General features: G+C 46.7%; 2 protein-coding genes across 4 annotated transcripts; both read left to right on the plus strand.

The window, feature by feature from the left end:
• Nucleotides 1-4,386: 4,386 nt before the first annotated feature.
• LOC125521571 (putative FBD-associated F-box protein At5g56560) lies at nucleotides 4,387-6,955 on the plus strand. The gene is made up of 4 exons (XM_048686634.2): nucleotides 4,387-5,405; nucleotides 5,482-5,676; nucleotides 5,750-6,029; nucleotides 6,696-6,955. Exons 1-4 carry the CDS (start codon nucleotides 4,470-4,472, stop codon nucleotides 6,764-6,766), a joined length of 1,482 nt encoding a protein of 493 aa, XP_048542591.1. The 5' UTR covers nucleotides 4,387-4,469; the 3' UTR covers nucleotides 6,767-6,955.
• Nucleotides 6,956-10,561: 3,606 nt separating this feature from the next.
• Nucleotides 10,562-17,344, plus strand: LOC125519420 (NF-X1-type zinc finger protein NFXL1-like). Of its 3 annotated transcripts, XR_015611803.1 has the most exons (4): nucleotides 10,562-14,054; nucleotides 15,072-15,138; nucleotides 16,834-16,959; nucleotides 17,085-17,344. XR_015611803.1 is itself a non-coding variant. In XM_087537149.1 (2 exons), exon 1 carries the CDS (start codon nucleotides 10,679-10,681, stop codon nucleotides 14,042-14,044), a length of 3,366 nt encoding a protein of 1,121 aa, XP_087393275.1. In that variant the 5' UTR covers nucleotides 10,562-10,678; the 3' UTR covers nucleotides 14,045-14,054; nucleotides 15,072-15,342. The 3 variants fall into 3 exon arrangements, 1 of the variants encoding a protein (XP_087393275.1); XR_015611804.1 differs by lacking the exons at nucleotides 16,834-16,959; nucleotides 17,085-17,344 and adding an exon at nucleotides 16,386-16,795; XM_087537149.1 differs by lacking the exons at nucleotides 16,834-16,959; nucleotides 17,085-17,344 and having other exon boundaries at nucleotides 15,072-15,342.
• Nucleotides 17,345-20,276: the final 2,932 nt, after the last annotated feature.

The following is a 20,276-nucleotide window of genomic DNA, read 5'->3' on the forward strand; positions in this document are numbered from 1 at the left end:
GAAGAAACTGCTGCTGCTGAACAACCAATGACGCAGACTGTCACTTAGGAGGCACCAGAAATTCCTCAGCCTGAAGAACCTGCGATTGAGATTCCTGAGGTCGTGATGCAACTCACCGACACTCCTCTGCCGAAGCCAAAGGACCCATTCTCACGCAAGCAAAAGTTCAAGGCTGATGATTTCTTCGGCGAGCACATATTCTTCGAAGATTACAACCCATATAACTCTGCTAGCATTAGGAAGAGGCGTTTCTGGACTGCTAGTCAAGCCAATTTCTATTTCTCAGTGCTGTTCAATAAGGAGAAGATCTTCTACCATGAACATATTCCTCACGTGGATATGGAATCTCTGCCGTGCTTTGCACCAGTCCTCAGTGCTCTTCACGACGCTGGACTGCTAAACTTTTGCTCTGACATCTGCGATTGGAATGAAGAACTGATTCTTCAATTCTATGCAACGCTGCACATCACTGGAGATGCTGAAGATGTGAATTCCTGGGTGTTGGACTGGATGTCTGAAAACACTCACTACACTACACCAGCCTCTAAATTGCTTCGTGCTCTACCACTCAGTCCTCCCCTTGAAGAAGTTCGCTGCATCTACAGTGAACCTGAGCTCACACATCATTACATGCAGGTGCTGATGAAACCTTTGAAGCCAGGTTAGGCACGAAGAACCAAATTCCTCGTGAAGGAATTGCTGTACGTGCCCAGAACTGTCTATCGTATTCTTACAAGGACAATCAGTCCTATCAAAGGCCACGACTCATCTGATGAGGAAATTGTTGGCATCATGAAGAATCTGGTATTCAACATCGTTCATGGCATTCCTGTCAATTATCACGATTTCTTCATGAGGACTATGGCCAATATTGCACTGTCTCCGTTTGAGCTAAAGCCTTATGCACCTTGGATTATGAGATTTCTTAGGACAAGGTCTTCACTCAACTACAAAGCTGATTTCCAGAATCACCTCAGCTACTTGCCCCCAATTGAAGTCCTCAAGCAGACATATTCCTCAGTTGATGGAAAGGGCAAGGCATCAGCTGTAATAGATGAAGGCATTCGTCCATTGGATGGTCAGTTTCGCAAAGCTGCATCTTATTCCATCAATGATGACTCTGCCACATATGACTCTGCCAATGCACCCAAGTCCACTCCTCAAGCCACTGCTCCGCGCGTGATGACTGACCGTGAACTTCTGCTTAGTCTTCACCAGAAGGTGGATCGAAATCACAAATGGGTTAAGCGTCAGTTTGGTTCACTTCTTCACAACATGACTGCCACACACAATGCAGTGAAGAAAAACCACTACTACCTCCATCAAGTCTTCGGTCGCACCTGGGCAATCCTGTCACATCTGTATGGTGAAGAAGATCTAAAGATCATGGGTCTCAAAGAAGATTTTGACTGGTCTGCACCTCCACCGAAGAAATTCAAGAAGGTCAAGGTTCCTTCTCTGGTGGTCAGCTCATATTCTTCATCGCGCGACACTGATGAAAATGAAGACTTGGACGACACTGCGGCAGGCCCTACTACAACAAACGACCCCAACAACGCCGGCGCTCCTTCATCAACTTGATATTCTTCAGGGGCGTTAGTCCTCATATTCGTTCCTTTTGGTCATTTGATGACAAAGGGGGAGAATTTTGAGTTAGTCTTCAAGCGGGTCTTTCTATATGGGCGTTTTTTGTTAAGCTACAACTCTCGTTCTTCTGCGACTTTATTGGATCGAGTTGTAAACTTAAACCCGATGGTGCTCTGATACTCTTGATACGTTTTTTTTGCATGCTTATTCCTCGTTAATATTATTGCACGCATGCTGAATTACATCAGTCACCATATTTCATCATGCATTTCAAATTCTTCACTGTTATATATCAAATGCGTGTATGAATTACAAGATATAGGGGGAGATCTCCATGATTCAACTCTTCAAGTGTGCATTGCTTCAAAAGCAAATTCCTCACTATGCACATCTTCAGGGGGAGTTCTTCTATATCTTGTAATCAAGTTCCACAATATTAGTAGTTACACTTCATATGTTTATCCCCGTTGAAAACTTAACCTATATTGTCATCAATCACCAAAAAGGGGGAGATTGTAAGTGCATCTAGTGCCCCTTAGTGATTTTGGTGTATTGAAGACTTATAGGTTAAGGGACTAATGTGTTTATGAGTGTACACAGGTCTATAAGTCTATGAGAAGTTTGATATTTACAGAGAAAGTCGACCCCTAAAAATGAAGTTCTTCGTCTGAAGACTTTGGTATTCTGAAGACTTTCTGAAGACTTTGAAAGTGAAGAAAATGGTGTGACCTTGAAAACTTGGTATTCATTCGAGGAACATAAAGCGTGAAGACTTTTGTTTTCATAGTTTCATTTTCTCTTTCTTGAGTCATAGGAAACACCGTACTGTTAAAGGGGGTCGAGGAAATACTAAGGAAAAATTTCCATGTGATGCTCAACTCAAAATCCTACACCTACCAATCCCTTCGAGTGAAGCCATTGGAAATCTCATACAGTCCAGTCATATTCTTCAGTGACAGAGACGAAGTTCTTCTGGTCTCTGAGGAATTTGTTCTGACTGAGGAGTTAGGAATTCGCCAGTGCGGATTTCCTACACAGTGAGGAACATGATAGCCCTGAGGATTTTGCTACTCAAAATTCCGACCGTTGCTGTGCTATGCGCCAGCTGTCCCAAAATATCTATCCACCTAACGGTCATATCATTGAAGGGCATTTATGTCTTATCATGTCGGGCTGCTCCCTAGGCTATAAATAGCCGCCCCCTACAACCACTAGCTGGTTGGCTGCTCCGAGAGAAACTGACACTTGTCATTTGAGAGCAACCCATCCTCCAAGGACTTTGAACGAAAATCATCAAGTGAGGAAAAAACCAAAAAACCAAAACCCAAACACCTACAAACCCCAAGTGATTGAGCATCACTAAAGAGATTGATCCTGCGTGGATCCGACGCTTGTTACCTTTGAAGACTGTGCTTCTTCCAGACGGTTAGGCGTCATGGTCTAGAGCATCCAAGAGGAATTGTGGATCGCCGAGTGACCAAGTTTGTGAAGGTTTGGAAGTCACCTGAAGACTTACCACGAGTGATTGGACGAGGTCTGTGTGACCTTAGTTCAAGGAGAATACGGTGAGGACTGGGTGTCCTGAGCTGCGTGTTCAGGACTGGGTGTCCGGGACTGTGTGTCCTCAAGTTTAAATACTCAGCCGCTCCAACCAGATGTACAACTGAGACAGCAGTTGGAACTGGTCTACCAAATCATTGTCTTCACCAAGCTTACTGGTTCTATTTTCTCAACTCTTTCATTTCCTCATAACTATGTTGTGTGCTTGTTCATATCTGTGTTTGAAGACTTTGACTGAAGACTTTCTTAATTTCCTCAGTTCAATTTCTTCAGTCTGTTTGTCTTCATCCTGTGTTATCCTGTGTTTACGCTTCTGTACTATGTGTCTGTCTTCATTTCATCATGATGACTATGCTTGTATTCTGTTATGTTTACTTTTGAGTACTCATTCCGCTGCTGATAGTTCTTCGCTAAGGAATTTCCTTACCAGCAAATTCCTCAGTGAAGAATTTCATAAAAATCGCCTATTCACTCCCCCTCTAGTCGATATAACGCACTTTCAATGATGTAGGTGTTTTCACAAGCTCAAAGTAAATTACCTGGTTATACTTGAAATCTTGTACAAGTTAGCTCACTCAAGTACCGTTGGTAGTCTAAAACTGTTCCTCCAATTTTCTAAACTAGGTCCAGATGCTCTTTTTGCGCCGATGTCTGTTGACAATTTTACAGACTCGTCAAGCAGGAAGAAGATTGGAACAAAAGCCCTTTTACTTGATCAGGTGATTGCTATCGAGTCAACTGAAGTTCTTGCCTCTACAATCATGTTTTCGTACGATATGTAGAATTAACTTATTGTATTATTTTCTCATGACGCTACAATATTTGACATCTTTTTCTAATGGCTCATATCAGGCATTGGTAATTGGATTGCAGATGAGGTGCTTTATTTACACCAAATGCGACACTTAAACTTTGAATGCGGTGAGCAGGCGGCGGGCAGCGGCGTGGTGAGCAGGCGGCGGGCGGCTTTGTCTCCTCCCAAATCCACGCCTCACTCCTCAAAGGCTCTGAACCGCGTGGAAAGGGGGTATAGGAGGGGATCGGAGGGGGTTGGGCCGTCGAAACCCCGCATACCAAATGGGCTAACGGGGATTTACAAGGGTTCTGGGCCACGCGAGGAAAATCTGCTGAAAACCCCTCCGGCCCACTTCTACCAAAGGAGGCCTAATGGGCCAGGAAATGTACGCACATCCGCCAGACATGCTCGAAGGCCTATCGTTCTGAAGAAAAAGGAAAGGGAGATGCTGTACGACTGGTAGTCCGCTAGTCCAGGCATCCCCATCTGATTTTGTCACTCCGTCGGAGGTGAGATCCGGGCGTCGATGGAGGGGAGCTCGGGGCCTCGCTGGCCTCGCCGGAGTTCCACCCAAGAGGTAGGCAGCCCTGGCGGCGGAGCGGACCTCATCAGCGCCCTCCCCGACGAGGTGCTCCTCCTCTTCCTCGCCCGCCTCCCCTGCGCCAGCGCCGCCGCGCGCACCAGCGTCCTCTCCCGCCGGTGGCGCGGCCTCTGGGCGCTCCTCCGCCAGATCGTCTTCCGCGACGTGCCCTTCCCCTCGCTCGAGGCGGCGCTCGGCCGCGTCCTGCCTCCCCCGCACGCGGTTTCCCTGCTCGAAATCTGCGTCCCCGAGGAGCAGCGGACAGACAGCGCCGGCGTCAACTCGCTGCTCCGCGCCGCCGCGCGGCTCCAGCCGGAGAAGCTCGACTTCCGCCTCCCCTCCCGCTTAACCGGCCTTGCTTTCGCAGACCGTCTCGTCGCCGTCGACCTGCCTTGCTCGCACCGCGCCACCTCCATCTCGCTGGGCCTCTCCACCCCCTTCTCCCTCCGCGTGCCAGCCGGCGCTCAGTTCCCCGGACTCGAGGCGCTGTCCCTGTCGTACTGCACTACCGAGCTCGACGCCCTGCTCTCCTGCTGCCCGCGCCTGCGCACGCTCCGCGTCACCAGGGATTTGTTTCCTAACTACAAGTGCGACATTATGGTCAACTCCCCATCGCTGCAGGAGCTTGTTGTGCACCACCGGATCAGAGAGACACAACGTGTGGACATCGTTGCGCCCGCACTTAAGCAATTGGCCCTCTCATTTGCCAATGGCGGGGAGATCAGCATCTCCGTCCTGGCACCAATGGTGGAGAAGGTTTCGTGGAACTGCTGCTACTTGGGGCACCACATTGTGTTTGGTCTTTGGAGCCTCAAGACGCTGCGGCTACAGACGGCAGAGAGACAAGGACAGCTATCCTCGCTGCAAATTCATGCCCGTGCGGTGCGTCCCCTCTACTGCAAGCTCTTGACTAAATTAATTTCTGAATGATGTATATCTTGGCAAATTGTTTTTTCAGGACTCGTTTTTACACGCTCAGGCGGACAACTTTACGCGGGAGATAGAGAAACATATGGTTGTTGCCTTCTCTTGTTTAGAGCTACATCTCACAGCAAAGGGGCATGCTTTTGGAGGGTTTGTGTTTCATCTCCTTGGGATGGATAAAATTCGTGCTGCTACACGGAGGCTTAAGGTCATCTTGAAGAGATCAGCGGTAATTCTCTGCTCTGATTATATACGCCAATAATACTTTGTGTGGTTATTCAGATATACATTTTGGGTTTTAGATGGAAGGAGGATGCCGGCTACATTGTCCTTGTAAGTTTCGGAACTGGAGGTTTGAGACTATCTCCTTGGCTGCTCTGAAAGAAGTGGAGTTCGATGGCTTCGAAGGAGAGGATCATGAATTTGATTTATTACAATTGATACTTGGATGTGCACCGACGTTGAAAAGAATGAGTGTGCAGCTGTCAGAAGAGACCTCGGCAAGTCATGAGGGATGCGCAAAGATATACAGCATCTTCAAGGCATGTTCATCTGTGAAATGCGATGTTTATCACAGTTCTGGTGAGTATATGTTTGGCATACATTATTAGCATCCTCCTACACAAAACAAAGATATAACTGTTAATCGTTGTGTAAGATTTGTCAACTATGTGGGGTTGGCATGCCAATTATAGAGTTTGGTTGTGCATGTCCAGTTTATTAGCTAATTTAACATACTATATTTCAGCCGAATTTGTGTGCTCGCACCCTCATATTTTGATAGAAATAGAAACTGATTGGTGGATTGGATGATAACAACAATTCAATATTTTTATTCAGGCTTCCTTACCTAAAATTGCTCGTTTGCATTTCACAATCTTCTTCATTCATCTTGCCCTACTATTGTGTGTTTGTATTTGAGTTTCCTGGTTAGCTGAAGTTGTCCCACCTGAATTCATTGGCCTTGGGGTTTCGTACAAATTATTAGTCCCAGTTAAACTCTGTTCAGCAAGGACTTTGCTATTTCTTTCTGTTGTCAGCATGTATTCCGTTTTATTCAGTAGCAAAAAGACAGTTTCTAGATTACCTGAAGTTTGCTGTCTCATCTGAATTTTTCATTGGCCTTTCGGTTTCTTTCTGCTCTCAGTATATTGTGTTTTATTTGACAAACATTCCTACACATATAACTCCACATTTGCTGGTTGCGATGCTCTGACGGGATCTTTTTTCAATTTGTCTCCTCTGCAGGGTTAATGCACGACAGCCAAAATTGCCCGTCGATGAGATTCTCGGGTGTGTTGATTCAGGGTGTTCATTGACAAGGTCTCAGGACGTTGCTTGGTTGCTTCAACCGATCATCCGGCATGCTCTTTTGTCAGTGTACTGTACTAGCTATAATCTAAGGTGCTCAGTTAAATCTTGTGTGGTTTCTATGCCATTTGACTATTGAAGTTAACTGCAGTCTATCTATGTCTTCAGTCAATTACTTGAAGGTGATTGTCATTTTAAACCTATGGTTTCAGTTACAATTGTGCGTTGTTGTTTCATTGCGACTACGCTCTGCATGTTTCCAGCGGGGGTAAAATGACCTGCAGTGAATGTTCACCTTACAGCTCTTTCTGCTTATAGCCGTGGTTAACCAAATGGCTCTGTGATAGCTGAGAATAATCAGGCTAAATGCCGGTGTGAAAATCCAAAAACATATTTAGAAGTTTCGAAATAAATTAATAAAAATTCTGTGGAAACTTGTATGTGTTCACTAGGATCCATGAAATTTTGTTTTGGAAAATGTAATTTCTACGCTGTACAAAAAAAAAGTTCTGGCCCAAAAACAAACAAAAAGCTGCCCATTAGAAAATACATTTTTTTCCTACGCCACGTGTGGAAGTAAAATGTCATGAAAATTTGTACATATGTGTTATACATGTGTGTGTGTGTGTGTGTGTGTTTACAAAACAATTCATCATTTTTTACGTTGTAGAAAATGTTTTTCTTGAAACCGGCACCATGGTGGTGCCCGTGCACCATTTGCAATTGCCGGGCTAAATACGGGGAGCTCCTATTGGGCGCTCTCTGCGCCACTTAGGGCATGTACAATGGTGTTATCTTAGGATAAATAATGAGGTGAAGGAGAGAGAAAAGGTTTGTCTTTTCTTATTTAAGAGAAGACAAGAGATGATATCTTAGCACAATATGTCTCATCATATTTTTAGAAATTTACTAGTTATTGAAAATAAGGCTAAGAGATGACCCATTGTAGACATTTTTCTTTGTCATCTCTAAATTACATGCAAAACTTAAAATAAGACTATCTTATCAACCATTGTACATGCCCTTAGCGCTACTGGCGCTCACGCAGCCACGCTGTTGGCCCAGCTCAACACGCTCGCTCGCTCCGGTCCCGATTCCTTCACTCGCTCGGTTCGCAGCCGATTTCTTTGCTCGTTCACAGTTGAGCGTATACCTGACCATACCTTGGGCCGGGCTGGGCTTCAGGCCAGGCCTAGCCAAGCCCGACGCAGAAAAACCCCGGCCCGGCCATCGGGCCTGTTTTCTAGGCCCGAGCCCGGCCCGAACACGTAAAAGCCCGTCGGGCTCCGGGTCGGCCCGGCCTGACCTTCAGAAAAGTGTAAAAACGACGGGCCCGGCCCTGCCATCGGGCTCAAAATCTAGGTCTGAGCCCAGCCCGGGAGCAGCGTCGGGCTGGGCCGGGTCGGGCTTTTTCGGGTCGGGCTTCCCATGGGCAAGTATAGTTGACCGGGTCTCCCACCCCTCAAAAAGAAAGTTGAGCGGGTCTTCCAGATTCTCGAAAAATGAAAGTTGAGCGGGTCTCCTGTTGCTGTTTGACCGTTTGGCTTAGAAAAGGTAGAACTGGAATAAAACCACAAATTCAAAAACAGTTCATAAATTTGAAAAAAGCGCAAAAATAAGGTAAAAATCGCGAGTTTGGAAAAGAGTTCATCGATTTGAAAATGATTCATCAAATAAAAAAAGTTCATCTAATTTGAGAAAAAATCATTGATTTTCAAAAAAAAATTATCAAGTTAAAAAAAGTTCATCTGATATGAAAAAAGTGCATCAATTTTAAAAACCCATAATTTTTTTTAAAATCTTCCAATTTAAAAAAATCATCAAATTTGAAAAACAAATTGAAAAAAGATCATGGATTTTCAAAAAATAACCACTAAAAGTGAAAAGGTTCATCCATTTGATACAAAGTTCATCAAATTTGAAAAGGTTTATCAAATTTCAAAAAAAATCATCAATTTGAAGAAAAAATTCACGTATTTGCAAACAATCGTTGAACTGGGTAGAGGAAAAAGAAAAAAGAAAAAGAAAAAAAGCGAACAGGAAAAAAGAAAGAATATAAGAAAGAAAAGGTTGTAAGTTGTTAGATCCCACTGGGTGGTGTGGTGGTTACACCAGCGTGTATCAATGAGGGAGGCTGTTGGTTCGAATTGCAACCAACTTGTGCATTTGTTCCGGATCTAAAAACCAGGAAAAAAACCTACATGGGCTGGCCCAGCACGGGGGCGCTTTAGGCACCCGTTTGTAAAATACACAGTACGGGCACTTGAAAATGCCAAATAGGAACCGCCCTAAATACCCGCTACACGTTGTTGCCTTGTTATCCTCTGACTTAGTGAACTGCACGTAAGAGAATCTCCTCCAGAGAAACTAGTTAAAAGGTACCCTCTGGGTGAGCTTCTCAAGGGGCGCTGATGAGGAGTGCTCATGCGCTACCAAATGTCGCGGCTGGGCGCACCCCAACCAATAAGCTACAGGTTCATGGGAATGGAAGTGGTGGCTAAGTTATCCTCTAACTTAGTGAACTATGTTAGAGAATCTCCTCCGGAAGCACCTAGTTAATGGGCACCCTCTGGATGGCTTCCTAGGGGTCACTTATGGGAAGCACGAGGAGCGTTCTCCTACCCTGCCACGTGTTGCGGGTGGGTGGAAGCTATAGGTTCATAGAAAATGAAAGTTGTGGCTAAGTTATCCCCTGACTTTGTGAATTGCACATAGAGAATCTCCTTCGGAGGCAACTAGTTAAAAGATACCCTTTGGGTGGGCTTCCTAGGGGTTACTCATGGGGAGCTCTCCTACGTTATCATGTGTCATGCACTGGGCGCATCCCATAGGAAACAGTAGGTTCACGGGAATGGAGGGCGTATGTGTGGGTTTTTTTTCGGTTTCCTTGAGGTTTTCTCGATTTCTTGACTTTTTCTAGTTCTATGATACTTTTTCCATTTTTCTTGTTTTTCCTCGTATATTGTATATAGGAAGCACAACGTGTGCTCTCATAGGTAACATAGGTGTGATTCATGGGGGAAAGTATCTGGTTTTCTCAATTTCGTGATGTTGGTGTGGGTGTTTCATTAAAAAGGTTATAGGTATCGAAGAAGCTGACTGGGGAGACCACGCGCGGGGGCTTCCTGTGTGCCCTAGTGGACTGACCGTCCACATGAGTGTAGTTGGGATCAAGGGGTGCACCACGGTGGACGTCGGCACATTGTGACCCATCTCGGTGAGCCGTCCTTAGACGACGTGGCTGCATCGCGTCCGGGAAGGTACCAGTACGTCAACGGGGTTGTTGACATGTCCGGGGACTTCGGAAGCGGTGGGCGGGCCGCCGATGAGCCTGTGTTGGAAGCCGCGACGGCGGTAGAAATGGCTGTGTTTTTTTTTTTTTTGTCCAAGCCCGTTCAAACGAACTCGAAGAGATGAAATACGTCCGTGCGTTCGAGTTGTCTAAGCAGCGAACACGTTGAGCGTCCAAGGCCAATTTCGACTGAGAAGCTCGATTTTAAAATAAGGCGTTGAGGCAGGCCCACGGAGGCACGCTCTCGGTACACACACGTGGTGACGTCAGGACGCGAACCGACCTGACCCAACCCCAGAGCCCGAAGGGAACCCGACCGCACACGTGCTACCCCACCCCTCCCCTCCCGTCTCGAAATCTCCCGGATCGGCGGACCGACCGACCCCGGTGCCGTCGTCCCCACGGGCCTCGCCCCATTTGCCGTCGCCCCCAAGGCTCTCCTCCCCCTCAAATCCCCCCCTCCCCTCCCACTCCGCTCCCCACCACCGCCACTCCCCCCCGCCTCCGCCTCCGCCTCCGCCTCGGCGCCGCCCCCTCACCTCCTCCACCCCCACCCCCTTCCCCGCAACCACCCCAGCACCCCCCAACGGACGACGCATCGGGCCTCCCCCTCCCGCTCCGCCGCCGCATGCAGCCCCCCACCGGTCAACGCCGCGGCCCCGCCGCGCCCTCCTCCCGCGGCGTATGGCGCCCCCGATCCGCTGCCGAGGCCCCCGCCCCCAACCCCGCCCACCACCGCGACAACGCCGCCCCGCTCCTGCCCCTCCCCAACCCCAACCCCAACCCCAACCCCGGCCCTGCCTCGGACGGCCGCGCGCCCCGCCGCCGCCAGCGCCGCCCGAACCGCAACAACGGCCCCACCCCGCCGCCGCAAGAGAGGGCTCCCCCGTCCGGGCCCGCTAACGCCCCCGCCCCGCGGCGGCAAGAGAGGGCTCCCTCGTCCGGGCCCGTTAACGCGTCCGCGCTGCGGCGGCAAGAGAGGGTTTCCGCTCCCGCGCCCGCGGCGACGGGGGGCGGGACGGTGCCGCAGCTGGTGCAGGAGATCCAGGACAAGCTGGCGCGGGGGGCGGTGGAGTGCATGATCTGCTACGACATGGTGCGCCGCTCCGCCCCCGTCTGGTCCTGCGGCAGCTGCTTCTCCATCTTCCACCTCCCCTGCATCCGCAAGTGGGCGCGCTCCCCGGCCTCCGTCTCCGACGCCTCCGCCCCGGCCTCCGACGCCTGGCGCTGCCCCGGCTGCCAGTCCGTGCAGGACGTCCGCGCCCGCGACATCGCCTACACCTGCTTCTGCCGCCGCCGCCGCGACCCGCCCAACGACCTATTCCTCACCCCGCACTCCTGCGGTGAGCCCTGCTCCAAGCCCCTCGGCAAGGCGGATCCTGCCGCCAAGGGCGACGATGTTGCCACCAGGTGCCCGCACGTCTGCGTCCTGCAGTGCCACCCTGGGCCGTGCCCGCCCTGCAAGGCGTTTGCTCCGGAGCGCCCCTGTCCTTGCGGCAAGCAGTCTATCACGCGTCGCTGCGCGGACCGGAGCACGCCTGTCACGTGTGGGCAGCGGTGCGAGAAGCTGCTGCCCTGCCGGAGGCACCGTTGCGAGAAGGTCTGCCACACCGGCCCCTGCGGTGACTGCGAGGTTAACTTCCCTGCACAGTGCTTCTGTGGCAAGAAAACAGAGACATTGCTGTGCGGCGAGATGGTGCTGAAAGGGAAGCTCTCGGACAAGGATGGGGTGTTCTCTTGCAGTGAGGTTTGTGGCCACAATCTGGCATGTCGCAATCATGCCTGCCAGGATGTTTGCCACCCAGGGCCATGCGGTGAGTGTGAGCTTCTGCCAGGGAAGGTCACCACATGCCATTGTGGCAAGACAAGGCTGCAGGAGAAGAGGGCTAGCTGCTTGGACCCAATCCCCACCTGTGACAAGGTATGCGACAAGAGATTGCCGTGTGGAGTGCACAGGTGCAAGGTCACGTGCCACGAAGGAGAGTGTCCACCATGCTTGGTGCGTGTCGAGCAGAGGTGTCGCTGTGGCTCATCAGGCCAGATGGTGGAGTGCTACAAGGTCTCGATGGAAGAGTTCCGTTGCAACAAGCCTTGTGGCCGCAAGAAGAACTGCGGGAGGCACAGGTGCAGTGAGTGCTGTTGCCCTCTGTCGAAGCCATTTGCTCAGCATCAAGGTGACAACATGGATCCCCATTTCTGCCAGATACCATGTGGCAAGAAGCTCCGTTGTGGACAGCATGGTTGCCAGCATCTCTGCCACAGCGGTCACTGTGACCCTTGCCGTGAGACCATATTCCATGATCTCACTTGTGCCTGTGGCAGGACATCCATTCCACCACCACAGCCTTGCGGGACACCAACTCCATCATGCCCACACCAGTGCATGGTCCCTCAGCCTTGCGGGCATCCAGCTTCGCATCAATGCCATTTCGGGGACTGCCCACCTTGCGTTGTGCCAGTCACAAGAGAATGTGTTGGGGGGCATGTGATGTTGAGGAACATCCCTTGTGGTTCAAAGGATATCAGATGCAACCAGCCCTGTGGAAAGAACCGTCAATGTGGACTGCATGCTTGTGCCAGGACTTGCCATCCTGCCCCATGTGATCCGCCACCTGCAAATGGAGAAGCTAGTTCAAGCTCTGGGGGCAGAGTTTCATGTGGACAGTTATGTGGTGTCCCAAGGAGGGAATGCAAGCACACTTGCAATGCACCATGCCACCCATCGTCACCTTGCCCAGATGTGAGATGTGAACACCGTGTGACTATTACCTGTTCTTGTGGCCGTATCACTACAGCTGTGCCCTGCAGTGCTGGTGGAGCCTACAATGGTGATAGTGCGTTCGATATCTCCGTCATGCAGCAGCTGCCAATGCCTCTCCAACCAGTGGAATCAAATGGCAAGAGGGTTCCTCTTGGGCAGAGGAAACTTTGTTGTGATGAGGAGTGTGCAAAAATGGAGAGGAAAAGGGTCCTTGCTGAAGCTTTTGACATTACCCCGCCCAATCTGGATGCACTGCATTTTGGTGAGAACTCGAATGCGTCGGATTTGCTTTCTGATCTTTTCCGGCGTGAGCCAAAGTGGGTGCTGGCCATAGAGGAGAGGTGCAAGTTCCTTGTTCTTGGGAAGACAAAGGGGAATTCTTCAAGCAACATTAAGTTCCATGTCTTCTGTCACATGATGAAGGACAAGAGAGATGCTATCAGGCTCATTGCAGATAGGTGGAAGCTTTCTGTCCAGGCAGTTGGGTGGGAACCCAAGCGTTTTATTACCGTCCATGTCACACCCAAGTCCAAGGTTCCTGCTCGTGTTCTGGGCTCTAAGCCTGGTGTCCCTGTCTCGGCGTCCCATCCTTACTTTGATCCCATGGTAGACATGGATCCGAGGCTCGTCGTTGCAATGCTGGACCTGCCAAGGGATGCCGATGTTAGCTCTCTAGTTTTAAGGTTTGGTGGGGAGTGTGAATTGGTTTGGCTGAATGACAAGAATGCCGCTGCAGTCTTCAGCGATCCAGCTAGAGCAGCGACAGCGCTGAGGCGGCTGGATTATGGGTCTGCTTACCAGGGTGCTGCAATGTTTTGCCCAAGCAGCATCACTCAGGCTTCTGTGCCAAGCAATGTGTGGATTGGAGCACAGAGAGATGGAGGGTTGGCTGCAAAGAGCAGTGCCAATCCATGGAAGGCCTCTCAATCTGAGCCCGACCCATCTGGAGACTGGACAGTGCTCAGTCATGCTTCAGGGTCAGTGTGGAAACGTGGTGATACTCCTGCTCAGGTCATGGGTTCTTCAAACCGCTGGAATGCTCTGGAGTCTGATGCTGCAACCAGCTCTGGGCCAACCAACAAACGTAAGCCTCCTCTTCGCACTGAAACAGGATCCAGCAGTTCTGCTCCCCGCGTTGGTGCTGGATCCAGCGCAGCACCAAGTGCTGGGCAATCGGTGAGCAAGCTGCAGCCTGACGTCGAAGTTGAAGACTGGGAAGAATCGTGTGAATGATGAGACCGAGGTAGTTTGGTCAAGATGACTCGTTTTTATTCAGATGTCATTTTTATCTCTAATACAATGTATATCGAAGCTGTTACTGTGTCACCTTCAAGTAGTTCCTGGCTGTTGCCAGTTGACTGCTCAGTTGGAAGTATTTTTGCCTTGCAATAAACAATGAACCCTTCTCATATTTCCTGTGTTCTTTAGCATCACAGTGTTCACAGAATCACAGCTTGTGCCATCCAGTTGTGAGTGTTTGCCGTTTTGGCACTGCTTTCCCAAATTGATTTAAATGTATGTTCATTTATGAAGTTCTTCAGACTAGTTCGTTTCTTACTTACAATGTTCTTCAAACTAGTTAGCACTCTTATTACAATGTTCTTTAAACTGCTTGCCATCTCCCTGTTATCATATTGGTTATGTGAAGCTAGTTGTAGTGAGTAGCCAAGCAATGTCTGCCTTATTAACAGTTTGTGCAATATACCACTACCTCTTATATTTAGTTACAGAGGAAGTACATAGGAAGCATCTGCTTCCATTTCTTTGTTAGCATTTGGCTGAAATGACACTGAGAAATGTGAAAAAGCAAGTTGTTTTTTGTTATATTACATCAGTTGTTTAAATGCTTGTGCTATCATAGCCCCTAACTTACTGCAAACTAAAAAGGCAAAATATACACCAATTGAATCAACCGTATGTCCTCCACATAATGGATGTCAACTGTGATATCTTTTTAATAATTAACTTATGTAATCTTGGTGAAGCATGTATTTCATTTTATTTGCCAATGAAAACATTCTGGTTTGCATCTGTATTCATTAGCAAAAAAGACAGTTTCTAGATTACCTGAAATTAGTTATCTCATCTGAATTTCATGGAATTTCAGGTTTGGCACAAGTTATTTAGTTCGAGTTAGATTCTGTTCAGCATGTACTGCCATTTTTTCTGCTCTCAGCACATTCGTTTTATTTGCCAGTGACCACTTGACATTTGCTCATTGTGATGCTTAACAGAGCTTTTCAATTTGCCTCCGCTGCAGGGGTTAATGCATGGCAGCCAAAATTGCCCTTCGACACGATTCTCACCCTTTCTTTTGCATCGACAAGGTCATCCTTATCCCATGCTGACCAAGTCCATGACCTGGTCTCAAGACTTTGCTTGGTTATTTCAACTGATCATCTGCGTGTTGTTTTGCCAGTGGATTGTTACTAGATATATATGGTGCTTGCGGATTTAAATCTTGAATTGTTTCTATGCCATTCAACTACTTAAGTTAATGCACTCAACGTATGCGAGTCAGTTACTCTAAACTAGTGATTCTGTGTAGCCTACGGTTTCAGTTGCTATTCTGCTGTTTCATTTTGATGGCACACTGCATGTTTTCATTGGAAGTAAAATGAGCAGTACATGTACAGCTCTTTATGCTTATAGCTCCCTTTAGATGAACCAAATGAGCTCTGTGATAGCTCATTTTCTTAAACTGAGAGTTATCTTCCGTTTATTCTCTTCTCTAACTACTGCATCCTATACGATGAACAGAAGGTGCATCTTGTGCCACTTTACGAAGTGTCATAAGAGCTTCCTTGCAAGTTCCTGAACAAAGTAACACATGCACTCTGTACTGAATGATTCAGAGGTGCCTAATTGCACGGCATTATTGAAAATATTATCTCTGAAGGGAAATTACTATCTTTCTGATAATGGGTTAGACACAATCATCTCTGAGCTCCTTTGAGTTAGCTAAATTTAAGTTAGCGCTCTCTTCTCATTTCATCTGGACTCAACCATATGTCCCCAGCATAATGGATGCCAATTGTGATAATTTTTTAGTAACTTAGAGGTAATCTTGGTGAAGGTGAACAGACCGCCACCAATTCAGATCTTTGTAAGAGTATATGAAGAAAGATAAGCAAGCAACTGATAACTCTGGAAGGCTAAAGAAGAAACATTTTCCACTCTTTAAAATGTAGGCCACTTGTGTTGAAAGAGCTTAGCTTCGGTGTAAGGAACTAGAGGATGGAAGAAGGCTTGACATTATCAAAATATTTAGTGATTGGACTTGTATGAAACCCATGATTTACTGGAAGTCAATGTTACAAGTCCAAGACTAACCTAACCCTCTTTGGTTGACAAAAGCATGCCCTCAGAGCCTCAGATTGAACCATATTGTGACTGTTTGTTTGAGAAATGCCACTATAAATGGCATTAACCTAACCAACTCTCTTACTGAACTTGTTCTGTTAGACAAGATGCCATTTTGTGTTCTCTGGACCTTTTTATATTTATGTTTCCTCAATAAACTCTTGTCTAGCAAAGAGGGCCAAACATTTATGTTCATTATCTACTGTTTCAGTTATTACTTGCTGACTCTCTTTGCTTCAATTCCATTCAAGATGATCAGCCAAGTCAGCGTGCCTGTCTCTGATTTTCCTGCAATATCACTGCTTAGGCCCCGCTTGGATTGTCGGTTGCTTCCCAAATACCTCCGTAATCGATACAGACCTCCAGCCGTTCTTTCTATTCGGACGTAAATCACACTGTGGCGGGTAATTTACACCTGTAAATTAAATCCAGGTGTACAAACTTACACCGAATCCAAGCAGGGCCTTATGTAGCACACACAACATTTCTTGTCTACATCTTCAGTGCATATCTTATACTATCCGTTGATCTATTTATTTATTTTTGACGAAGTAGATGTTGCTCACTCAAGTATTGTTGGCAGCCTGAAACTGTAAATTTTCTCGAGATACTTGTCCTTTAAATTGTGCACACGTTTCTCACTCAAGTATTGTTGGCAGCCTGAAACTGTACCTCCAATTTCTGAGCTAGGTTCAGATGCTCTCATTGAGCTGATGTCTGTTGACAATTTTGTGGACTGATTGAACAGGAAGAAGGTTGGAATAAAAGCTCTTTTACTCGATCAGGTGACCTCCATCAAATCGATTGATGATTTTGCCTGTACAATTATTTTTCCTGTGATATACAGAATTAACTTCCTGTATTTTCTTATGGTACCACACTTTAACATATTGCTTTTTTCAATGAGCAGAGTTCCATATCAGGCGTTGGTAATTGGATTGCAGATGAGGTGCTTTACCAGGTATCCGCACAAAAATTTGTGAGGCCTGCATCAAATGCAGCACTTGAACTTTGATTTTAATATGGGCCTGGAAATGTAAGGGTCCTGGGACGGAGGGTTGGACACCTGCCTTGATTGCTAGAGGCCTGATTGTACAAGAGGGGAAGGAACCATGAATCTATAATCTATAATACTTAAATAGTTCATCCCCACTATTCTATTTTTCTTGACATGCAGTCTATCCACCTCAGCACCCTTGCCACATCATCAGTTTCTCTTAATTATTTTGATCATGCATCTCACCAAGTCACATTATTTTACAAAATAAAAATAAAAATGATTCGATTGTCTGTAAACCGAAAGGCCTCTGTAACCCAAGAGTCGTCCTCCCTTGGCTTTCCCCAACATCTTCTCAATCTCCGCTTCCTGCACGATCCATCAACTAATTACGTGGCTATATTAATCTCCGGCAACCGATCTACTTCGTCTTCATCTTCCACCGAAACAGATGGAAGAGTAACAGATAGCTGTTCCTCCTTTTAAGGAAACGATTGTACTGCAGATAGAGCTGTTATTCCTTTTAAGCAACCGATCTGCTCTGTTCCTATGGCCTCCACCACAGCTAGAATATTATTATTCCTCAACATGACGGCAAGGTGGTGCACTACCATGGCGTTTGGCATCAATATGTATGCTGTATACAGCTGCCGCGAGTTCATGGCGTTGGCCCCCCTCCTCTCCGATCCATGCCGCGTGCGGCTGCGACCGCATCTTCCACAAGCATGAGGTCGAGGCCGGGCACTGCTGAGGCGCTCCTCCATGCCGCGTGGTCGAGGACGTCTAATGCTCTCCTCGCCGCTGCAGAAATATGTTTTCTTCCTAGCTCACCTGGGTTGATCGGCTCATTGGCATTGACAGGTAAGTTGTAGGGGCATTGAGACGATTCCATTCTATCTTGCTGGATCAATCAACTATATATATGAATCAGTTCATTGTCTTCTTCCTCCCCATCTTGCTATTTCATTTTAATTTGGTGATCGTGCGCGTGTGATGTAGTTAACATATACAGTGTGTTCATGAGAATCTGAAGTGGTGTGTAGATCGATCTATGATAATACAACTGGTGCGGGTAAATCCACGTGCAGGTGACGAATTTCAAGACCATCGCCGTTGACTGTATCTTGCCTGCTGGCGCCCCCATGACACCACCGTGTTGGACAAGGTGAAATACTCGTGTATCCCATGGCACCTGATTCCATCCTAATCCGCTAATTGCTCCATGGTTCCATCCTAATCCTCCTCTACTATCTTGCTACTTTTGTTTATTATTTTTACCATACATTCTGTATGTAATGTTCTAGATGAATGAACGTTCATATTATTTGGCATACGAACTTCCGAAGGATCCATTTTTATTGGTTTCCACATTATTTGTTTATTATTTTTGTACATGCCTTTGGTAGTTCTGCTCAAAGATGAATGAACATTCATATATTGCCATGGCAACTTCCCGAGGATCCATGTTTATAAGTTCGTTTACAGGGTTGTTGCCAAATTGTGAGATCTATCTCATGTCTTATACCAGAACAAGATGGTTTGGTACAAGGAAGGTTGCAGTTTCATGATTTAGTTTGAATGGAACAGTAGGAAATCTTTGTTATACAAATAAATTAATCATTATAATAAATATGGATAATATTAAACCTATAAAAGGATTATATCAGATTGTCAAGCAATTATCGTACACTGCAGAATGTTTTCCTTGACCTATGAGACATAATTTTTTGATATATAATTCATGCTTAAATTTTTTTTGTTGTCCAATCACATGTGACCTCAATATGGTGTGTCAGTTTGATCAAAAGATATTGCAACCTCCGCTCACCCATCAGCGATCTTGATGGAGTGGTAACCAAATGATGAAGACTTGATTCTTGATGTGTTTCCAGTTATTTCCCCCAATGTTTGTTTATTTCAATTTCTTTCAAGCCAACCCAAAGGAATGCTTGCATGTTAATGCTAAATCTTTGTTGTTTGTAAACAACGCATTTATTCAAATTTTCATATGTAAACATTATATCCAAATTGGATCTTTAATTGATGTATTTTTTTTCATATTTTTTCATTCATACTATGTGTGCTTTTCTTTAAAGCTGCATATAAAATGTAGAAAGTCCCGCCGCAACGCGCGGGAAATCATCTAGTTTATTATATTATTCATTACTAGCCTCCAACTAGTTATTCAACAAAGTATTAGTAGCAATTCCATGCACCTGAATCGATCTGATTTTATCCTGAACAACTGAGGCTATCACACCATGGAGATAAAGCTGCTCTGTTCCTTCGATAAAACTACTGCAGCTTCTGCACTTGTTTTGCTGCACTGTTGCTTGGCTGTAACAGACTTCATGGTATTCTTTGCACTCGAGAACCCATCCATCACTGATTGCCTCAACCTTAACAAGGGAGAGAGCTGAGCCACTGAACCAAAGCATCCAGGAGGTTATTCTAATTTGACATTGTTTTGAGTAACTGTTGTATGTAGCCTTGCAGAATACCCAAGACACTATTAGGTTGTGAAATATGCTTCCAAGTCGATGCTGATTGTGACCTGCTTTCGTGTGGAATGATTGTTTCACCACTGATGGGGCAGCGAGCCTGGTAAATCTGATGGTGAGTTCATCTTCAAGTTCCATTGTGGTTGTCTTATTCCTGAATAAATTGTCCCAATCTTTGAAAAAAATTGGTCACGGGATATGATGAAGTGTAATGGACCATCTGGAATACCAGTTGTCATGTTCTCTCTTGTAACCATTTGCCAGGCTTTCATCTTTCTTAGATTAGATATATCAAATTTCTGCTTATTGCGGGAAAGAAAATTGAATTCATTATAGCTGGTGGCAGGGTGAGCATTTGAGCAATACCACTTCACTTCTACACCTTGTACCATCCCGAATTTATCTAAAGAGAACAACCAGCTTCTTGATTCGATCTCCATGGAGTTCGCTCGGCTCAGCTCCACTGTGGACTTAATGGAGTTGAGAGGTCGAGGGTTGCCGAACAGGCCCTAAAGCTCTGGTTCGCACTCCTTGTGTGCCACAACTGCAGAAGCTGATCGGGTTCCAATCTGGCAAAGCAGTAGTATCTCACCTAGGTCAAGCA

This window comes from Triticum urartu, chromosome 7A (assembly GCF_056163025.1).
Source record: "Triticum urartu cultivar PI428250 chromosome 7A, HENAU_Tu73, whole genome shotgun sequence".
NCBI lineage: Eukaryota > Viridiplantae > Streptophyta > Magnoliopsida > Poales > Poaceae > Triticum > Triticum urartu.